This window comes from Hippocampus guttulatus, chromosome 22 (assembly GCF_054856545.1).
Source record: "Hippocampus guttulatus isolate MCC_2025c chromosome 22, RoL_Hgut_1.0, whole genome shotgun sequence".
NCBI lineage: Eukaryota > Metazoa > Chordata > Actinopteri > Syngnathiformes > Syngnathidae > Hippocampus > Hippocampus guttulatus.
In genome coordinates, this window is record NC_141282.1 from 935,273 (window position 1) to 945,000 (window position 9,728).

Below are 9,728 nucleotides of genomic sequence, written 5' to 3' on the forward strand. Positions count from 1 at the left end.
CTGTACTCGAGGGTCTCTGCATCGCAGCCTGGATTTTTCTTTCCAAGATTCTTTTGAACTGATGTAGTTCATGCCCCAGGTCATCAATATTTGAATCATACAGTTTTGCAAATGAAAACAGATCCTTCTCTTTGAGGAATGCATCTTTTTGGGGATTTAGAGCTGGAATGCTGTTCATGATTTCACAGTTTTTATTTGAAAATCGTCTTTCAAGCTCACTGAGCATAACATCAATGACTGGGTAGAAAAGGTTTGTACGAAACCAGTCCTTATCTCTTTCTGGCTCTCTCTGCCCAAGAGTGGCAAGTACGCAGTGCTGGCTGAGTTTTGAGCTGAGTGTTTTTGGTCGTTTTTCAGCTGGTGGTGTTGGATCACACTGCCCAAAAACATTCAACACTTCATCCCACACATCATCAAAAAACGACTCTTGCCTGAAATCACTCAATGTCTTAACTAATGCTTCAACTCAATCTACAGCTTTGGAAATGTCAAGTGTTGAAGACTGCAGCATATCAGAGAGAAGTTTTGTTTCTCCAAACACTTTACGAAGCACAACAAGATGCACTGTGAATTCAAAATTTATCTGTGCTAGCAGACCTCGAGCCTCAACAGATCTTTCACCATGACGTCCTGCGGCAATCTCTTGCAGGAGTCGCTTCAGGGCAGGCAGTCGATCCATGATGTTACGTAGAGCTATAAATCGACATGCCCAACGAGTGTCACTTAAACGCTGGAGCTCTCTTGGTGCACCTTCATACATATCTCTTTGTATGGCAAGCCATTTAGGATGGACTGTTGATCCAGATGTGAACACATACAGTTTTTCTAGTAAATAGAAGAACTGCTCTACCTCTGGGATAGCTTTAACTGTATCTACAAGAACCAAATTTAGACAGTGGCTGGTGCAATGGATGTAGAAGGCATATTTTGCTCTCTCTCTGATTCTCGCCTGTACCCCGGAATGCTTCCCACTCATGACAGAAGCCCCGTCATAAACTTGGCCTACAAGGTTCTTTTTGTACTCTAGACCATAACTTTCCAATATGTGGATTATTTTCTCACTAAGGCCTGCTTCTCTGTGGATTCAAAATGGAGGAAACTTTCCTGGATAGCTCCATTGTAGTAGTACCTTAGTACAATTGAGATCTGTTCATTTTTCTTTACATCTTTTGTTTCGTCTGCTATGATGCTGAAAACTTCACTGTTTTTCACTTCTTCTGCAATTTCAGTTCGAACCATGTCTGCTAAACAATCCAGAACCTCATTCTGAATCATTTTGCTTGTGTATTTTGCATTATGAATGGATGTCAACCTTTTCTTAACAGCTTTGTCATGGTTTGCAATTGTGTCAAGAATTGCTTTAAAATTCCCTTTGTTATCCGAGTCTGCAGACTCATCATGACCTCTTTGAGCTATGTTTTGAGTGGCAGTCAGTAATAGCACTTCCCCTATTGTTTTTATGTATTCTCGATTTTCTTTGATGTGTCTGTTGTGCTCCTTATTTAAGGCAACGGCTAGTGTTGCATCAGCTGCTACAGCTCTCTGATAGTCCCTCCATGCAACCATGGCTTGCTTGTGGCGCTCAGATCTTGCATGCAATGCAAACCCTCCTGTTTTGTAAGATGCTTTCTTCCAGTTTTTGAAACCAACTGGTGAGTCAAAGACTGTGTCTTGGCTATTAGGAGGGCTAAAATGTCTGCAAGCGTAACAATACGCAGAGTCCATCGTTTGAGAATATTCAAGCCAGGATATGCCAGCCTGCCTTGAAGCTCCTTCTTCTGTCCCCCATCAGGGTCCTGGGAAACAGTTTCAAGTCTGGCTGCATTGGCGGGTCCTCTTTACATCTACTGATGTCTGTGGACAAAGACAAACCAAATAGATGTAAACACAAGTTCTGCATGGACACAGCATATACACTAACCCGCTACACTTACATTGCTGAGGCACTCAGACATACACAATTGTCTCAAATGAATTGAATGATGCTATTTATTAATTATATTAATTATTTTTCTAAATTGTATTCAATAAATATAAATGTATACATTCTCAAGCCTGACCGGGGACAAAAATTGCAAATACACTGAAGCTAGATGTTTTACATGCATATAATTATCCAAATTTTAAATGGTAATGTCTTATATATTGTTCCAGTTAAATTAAAATAAAAATAAAAACGGAGACTAAAAAAGTTACACACACACACACACACACACACACAGAACAGGATCGTGTTCTTTTTAGCATCACATACCTGATGGTCCAGTGCTTGTTGAAGCGCAAATATCTTCTGTGTGTGTCTCACACTCCACTTCTATTGTAGTGTCGTCTTCCTCATTCTCAGGATCTTCATTTGGATATCTTTCCTGCTCTGTGTCTTCGCTCTGAAAATAAATGAATCTAGTGTCCTCTGACTCTCCCTCTCTGGTGCTTTCAACTTGCTCCTCTTTATACCCTTCACCACCATCATCATCTGACTCTCTCTCTGTGTCGGGATCAAATTGTTTCTTTTTCATATAGAAATATGATTTAATGTCCGTTTTTCTTTTCATTTTTAACGTTAAATGTTTAAATTAAGAAGAATTAGAATAACTAATGCTACTTTTGGGGGCTTGTTTCGTTTTGTGATTTTATGTCGAAAATATAACAGCACTCGTGTCGTGGTAACTTGCTTCTCTGCAGACTGCTTCTCATTTTCCCGCTCATTTTTAAGGGTGCGCCGCACTAAAGGGTCCGACGAGAATGTTAAGCCACGCACTATGGTTCCACCTTTCGTGTCGGCGACTCGGCGCAACTGCGTAATCTATGCTCGGAGGGGGGCCACAGGGGGGGCCAGGATCAGTGCTACAGGGGCACTGGCCCCCGTTGGCCCCCCCCCCAGAACCGCCACTGGGGCGGAGTGGTGGGGTGATTTTTTTTCATTTATTAACCTCCTCCCGAGTGCACGAAGGAGGGATCCGCACCCGTGCTGGTTTGAGCGCTCAGACTGTCAGGCTCGCATACGGTCCGCTGCGAGCAAGCACCTCTGCGGTACTTGATGTCTGTTTAAAAGTGTGCTTTTCCAGCGGAGGTGCAAAAGCATCCAGCAGGTGGAAATCCCAAGCTGCTTCAGGGGGGGGGGGGTGGTGGTGGTGTTGTGAACAGACAAATATGCTCTCAATTGTTCTCTGTTTTACTTTGAAGGATCTATTCCGACGTCCGGTTTGTCCACTATATATGCTGTGTGTGTTATACTTGACTATCACCAATTCTAATAAAACAAGAGACTGTCACGCAGATTTTTCCTCCGTTTATCCAGCCGCCTTGAGGGGTGACACGCGGGTATACTGCATAAGTAAGCCGCTGACAACAGGTTATGGGCCCAGGAAACCCCCAAGAACGACTGAAGAAAGTTTGAAGCCGCTGAGAAGAGCGACGAACTGCGAACTCGGCGAAGAGGTTAGCGTAGCTTAGCTTTTAGCTGCTAACAGTGCTACCTCGTGGTGTTACCCTAGGCTACCGTAGAATCTATGGAGCAGCCAAGCCACGGCTCAAGCAGATGGTCACGTTTAACTTTTAACGGAGATGAGAAACAGTATGAGCTCTGGGAAACAAAATATTTGGCCTACTTGCGGCTACAGGGGCTCAAAGAGACTATTTTGAGTGAAAATCCGCAGTTTGCTGACGTTGATGAAGAGGCTAAGGACAAGGAACAGAACGGGATGGCCTATGCAGAGCTGATACAGTTTTTGGATGACAAAAGTCTAGGCCTGGTCATGCGCGAAGCTGCAGATGATGGGAGAAAAGCCCTCAAGATGCTTCGAGAGTACTATCAGGTAAAGGGAAACCTCGCATAATAAACCTGTATTCTGAACTGACAAGTCTGCAGATGAGAAGCAAGGAAAGCGTAACATATTTTGTGATTAGGGCAGAGACTATCATCACGGCGCTAAGAAATGCAGAGGAAGTCATGAGTGATGATCTTCTCATAGCAATGGTGTTGAAAGGACTTCCAGAATCCTTCAAACCTTTTGCAGTGCATGTGACAGAGTGAAGAAAAGCTAAAATTTGCTGACTTTAAAACTAGACTGCGATCATATGAAGACGCAGAAAAACTCTCCGCTCAGGTGTCAGATAATGTGATGAAAGTGAACGTAAAAGATAACACTTGTTAAGGAAATATTCCGCTAGAAGTAGTAGTAGAACATTGTTGAGGAATTTCATCTTGCTATGAGAACTATTGACACTACTCTCTGTCCTGAACATCTGCTGAAGTACTTAAAACAAAGAATGTAGTGTGAAGTTTAGATCCTATTTTCACTTGGTTAATTAACAGCCCCCCGAGGGTTTTCCTGCCTCCACCACCTCGTAAAAATCCCTGAATGCTGTCAAGTGCCTTCGAAGAGGAACCCTAATCTCAAGATTTGTGGACCAGCAGCAGTGGTCTATACTTTGTCATCATGTCAAGATCGAACTTTGCTTGACTTTCTTTGTCTCTGATTTTTACATAAGGGGAAGGACTGCCCGCCCCTAATTAACATAATTAACATACTATGCCTATATATACATGTGACTGTAGTTGTTCGGGGCTTCCGAAAGAAATCTGAAACTCTCAGAAGCCCAAATCGATTTGTGTTGTGCTGTGATAAACTGAAAAAGTACGACGTGGTGTTGGGTCTTTATTCCGCCTTACAGAGGTATAAAAGGACTTGTGTCCAAGGAGACAAGAAGCAAACGAAAAGCTGACTCTCCTCAACAAATGGCGTCACGAACAGGATTCCTCTGGAAAAAGACAGACACCGGTTCCCAGACCTTCAAGATCAGGCAGTAACCAGGGGCCCCGCTAAATAAGGTAAGGAGCCACACCTGTTCCTGTTATTACGGGCGAAGTGTCAAGATTCGGCTTATGTCCAATCAGAACCGATCAAATCAAACTGCTCTGATCCTGAATGTGTTGAACCAAGTATAGTGATTGGATCTTGTAGGTGGCAAATAACACATTGATAATGAGTTTTAAGAGATATGTGACTATGGAAAAATGAAGTACTGTACAGGAAAAAGGAATTAAAGAATAGGTGTGAGGTATATTCAAAACAATATACCGTCCAAAATTTGCCACTGAGTAGTAGATACCTGAATTGGCACAGTTATTGAGTCACCAAGTAGGCGGTTTAAATTAGGTAGAACCGCTGAGTCGTAGGTTTGGCTAGTAGCTGACGAGCAAAGACCAAACTGAGTTAGTAGGCAATTAAAAAATTAGTGGTTAATTGCTGAGGCAGGTCCAGGTAATTTTTATTATTCTGGATGCTGTTAAAGTGTAGGACTGCCGACTGGAGATCGGGGTCTGAGTAAACAGCTGTATTTTTAGGGCAAGTTAGGGACAGCTCCATTGTTACAATTAGAGAATTGTGTGACGTCGCATGGTCCATTAAAGAGCGAAATTGACGGCCAATATGATAAAAACCTGGTGAATTTTAGCTTGGCTGAACGGCCTGAAGGCAAGGAAATGGTTAAAATCCAACTTGAGAATGCACTGAATACATACAGAGGAATGTTGTGTGGGACGGAAAAGAAAAAGGAAAAAGAAGTGGAGATAAAGAGAAAGGCAATTGCTAATTTACAGGAGAGGAAATTGTTGCCGAATGATTATTCATGCGCCGATCTTTGGCTGGCATCTGGTCATTTGGAACAAGCGGTGTTGCGCAGGCTGACAGAAATCGAAGGACTGAGCCAAAACAAGACGGTTTCGAACAGTAGACAGATGTTAAAGAAGGAGAAAGCACATTGGGATTCGATTCGAGCCGTTTTACATTTCATGGCCGGTATGACCGCCGCCGCGCATGTTCGAAAAGAAGTGAATCGACAAGATCATACAGAAAAAGATACGCGTAATGACACAGCGTCCGCACCTCCACCACCGTATGGGGAGAGTGCGGTGACCATGGCCCCCCTCTATGCTCTGAGTGGCCATTTGAGCATCGACGAAGCAGGGGGCGAGAAGGCGGGTGATCGACCCGTAGCCAGGGGGCTTGAGCCGTCCGTGATAACGGCTCTACCAGCCACACAGAACATTTTTCCCCCCTTATCTCAATTGCAGACACAATGGCAAGGGGTTAAATCGAGTGAGTTAAAGGACGCTCGCCGCCCATTAACAGGGGAGACCTTAAACAGTATGCGCGCCGCGCAAGGCGCTCGCCCAACTGGAAAAAACCTCCAGGAAGTGGGGGGTAGCGTATTCCGGCGACTCTTCAGGCACACACCTAGATACATTGTGTGCCGAACTTCCTCCCAACCTGCCCAAAGCAGTTCATCAACAACTGGTAAAATTAGAAAAGGGTATGCAAATTAAACCCGATGATGAAAGAGCTAGTATTTGGGATGTAACCACTTTTATAACTAATGAAACGTAATTGGTGAGGCAGGTGTTGCTGGATTTCCCTAAAATTGATTATGACATACAGATGTGGGCAATAGATTGGCTCAAAAGTAAGTATTTACCCAAAGAAATTATGGACCTGTTGGGAAGAATAGCTTCCAGGACGTTGACGAGGTCGAATGATAAAAAATTGTCAGGCGACAATACACAAACTACCCCCGAACTGGTAACTGCTATGCCGCTGCGTGACCAAGGGCAGGGACCGAGGGTCTATAGTCCCTATTCGATTACTGATTTGACGGCTATTGTTGACATGCTACCATCAATTTCTCGGGGAGGCGCTGTATGGATGCGTTAAGTGCAGGATATTGCAGGTGGACAAATGTGGGCTATGGGAGATATTCGAGTGGTTCTTTCCCGCTGCCTCGGTGCTATGGGGGCCACACAAAGAGAAATGCAGGCGGGTACTACAGCATTATTTGATGATACTCCATTTACTGGAACAGCTCACTATGGTGCGATTGCAGATGCACTGAGATCCCTTTACCCGCCCCCCCCTGGGTCCCCTACAACAATTGGCATTTGAATTGTCACCTGAAATAGATCCAACGACTTATTTAGTTAATTGTGTGGATGCTTGGGTGACTGCCACAGGTCAGGACCCCAATGGTCATCCAGGGAATCGAGCCTTGTTCAGGCAGGCGGTGCTGCGAGGTTGTCCGCCTGATGTGCAAAAATTGATGACTCACCACTTTGCCCACCTCAGATGACACGAACTGGCGAACGCATTTCCTGTTCTATGTGCAGCGATCCCGGGCCAAGGCCAAAGAGGAGACTGAGAAAACGTCCAGACTACAGAATGACTTACTGCATTTACAAATACAAGAGGCCAAGAGAGTAATGCATGCAAAAAAGAGAAACTTGAGAAATCTAACCAAATGTCAATCAGTGTCTCTAAACAGGCTCCGCCGCGGCTGATCACACCCCCGCCGCAGCTCCAAGCCCCACCTCAATACTATAGCCTGCCCACGAGGCGAGGCCGTAATGCATGGCTGAAGGGAGGGCCGGTGCGAGGGGGTGGGCGTATGGGGGGGGAGTCCCTGGAGCCAAGCTGGCTGTTACATTTGTGGTGTCGAGGACCATTGGGCACAGGATTGCCCCCACCGCAGGAATCTGCCTGTTTGGAAATCAGATTACAACCACCAAGTCCAGCCTCCTCTACCACAAAGACCACAGCAGTGGCGGACAACAGCGCCCCCAAGTGGTCAGTACCCATCTGCTCCCTGGGTACCCGACTCCCAACAATAGAGGTGTCCGAAAGCCGCAAGTGAGGGAGCAAGGGCCGAGCCTCTCACCACGGTCCGGATAGTGGGAAGAGACATTCATATGATGATCGACACTGGGGCGAGATACTCCACCCTCAACTTGCTGCCTCCAAACGCCTCTCTGACATCCCAGACTCTGTGCCTAGTCGGCTTCTCGGGATCACCGCTGGCCTCACCGGTGACTGCACCTCTTCAAATACAGTGGGGGGGAATGACATTCGAACACCCATTTGTTTTCCAGAAAGACTGTCCGCTGAACCTGTTGGGCCGAGACTTGCTCGTCAAGGCCAACGCCTCCATTCTTTGCAGCCCAGATGGACTGAAGGTCACGTTGCCGAATGGACAGTATTTCACCGCCTCAAACAATGGGGATGATTTCAACTCCCAATGCCTACTGACACAAAGTAGCAATCCTATGGTTTTCCACCAGGGAGCGAATATCTACTGGTTATCACTCAAATCAGTTGAAGATCCACCACTGAACTCTGCCATGCATCAGTATCGGCTTTGGTCTCCTTGGGTTTCCGCCCTGCGACCTTACCATCCGCCAATCGATCCTCCCCACTGCACGATGCTATACGACAGACTGGGGGATGAAATTTATCGCATGGCCTGGTTTGATGAAATGCAAGGCAATTTATTTAACGTTCCCTCCTCCTCAATTATTGTAGGACCTGAGGGTGTGGCAGCTGAAGTGGACCTGCCTGAGGACCTCGTTGACTGGTATCGTATGTCTGACACAGCCTCACCGCACATCTCGCTTGCGTTGAGTCCGGCTCATCAGGCTAAAGAATTGGGACCAATGGTAAAAAGGGCGGACAAGGTCCCCGATTGGCAATTGTCCGAAGTTCCAAACGTACTATTTTCGCCATCTACGCAAATGTACAAAATTTTGATTGCAACTACCGACACCACCGTAGCGGAGGAGAATTGGCTTACGAGATCGCACGGTTGTGAAAGAACCGACGCGGAGGGAACAGAGGATATGCTTTCCTCTCTTCCCCCAGTGGTGTGGTCGCAGGGTCCCACTGATGTTGGTAAGTGTGACATTCAGCCTGTGACATTTGATAATGATCTTTCTGCACCAATCTATCAACGTCAATACCCGCGTCCGCAGAAAGAAGTACACGGCATCACCCAAACAATCCGTGGTCTGTGGGAAGCAGGTGTCCTGGAGCACTCTACTTCACCCTGGAACACTCCTATACTGCCGGTTCTGAAGGAGGAGGGCAAGTATAGGATGGTCCATGATATTCGTTTGATAAATAACTCTGTGCTCACTCCTACGGACCCGGTGCCAAATCCGTATATTGCACTAACCTCGATTTCGCCGCATCACACACATTTTTCTGTCGTCGATCTAGCCAATGCGTTTTTCTGCATACCACTAGCAGAATCACATAGGGATGTTTTCTCATTCACTCACCTTGGTGTCAAATTGCGCAACACTCGCTTGCCCTAGGGATTCAATTTGTCTCCGGGGATTTTTAATCAAGTGCTTAAACAGCTACTGTCTTCTTTCCAACCTCCGGATGATGTTGTACTCATTCAGTACGTTGATGACCTTCTTCTCGCAGCACCTTCCGAGGGTTGCTGCTTGGAGGCCACTAGGTTGCTTCTCACGCATTTGGCCTTCTGCGGCCTCAAGGTCTCGCGGGAAAAATTACAATGTGCTCGCACTGCCGTTGCATTTTTGGGGAGATTGATCACGTCAGACGGTACTGCGATGTCAGCTTCTCATCAGGCGGCCATTCTCAATCACCGGAAGCCTGTAACGGTCAGAGAGATGCTCTCGTTTCTTGGGTTGACAGGTTATTCCAGGCAATTCGTCCCTGACTATGCCACGCTAACACTTTCCCTGCGGGCCATGATAAACGAAGTCGGCATGCGAAATCTGACCTCTCCACTTTCTTGGACGAGTCAGGCTGAGTCTGACTTTATCACCTTGAAGCAGCTTCTTGCGAAAGCAGCTTCTCTGGTGCGGCCTGACTATTCCAAACCGTTTTTTTTGGATGTTTCTGAAAAAGACGGCTTGGTTACAGCGGTCC

General features: G+C 46.1%; 1 protein-coding gene across 1 annotated transcript; it reads left to right on the top strand.

Annotated features, from left to right (window-relative positions):
- The first annotated feature begins 7,476 nt into the window (after positions 1 to 7,476).
- LOC147185915 (uncharacterized) lies at positions 7,477 to 9,142 on the top strand. Its single transcript, XM_086103864.1, has one exon. It carries the CDS (start codon positions 7,742 to 7,744, stop codon positions 9,140 to 9,142), a length of 1,401 nt encoding a protein of 466 aa, XP_085959990.1. The 5' UTR covers positions 7,477 to 7,741.
- Positions 9,143 to 9,728: the final 586 nt, after the last annotated feature.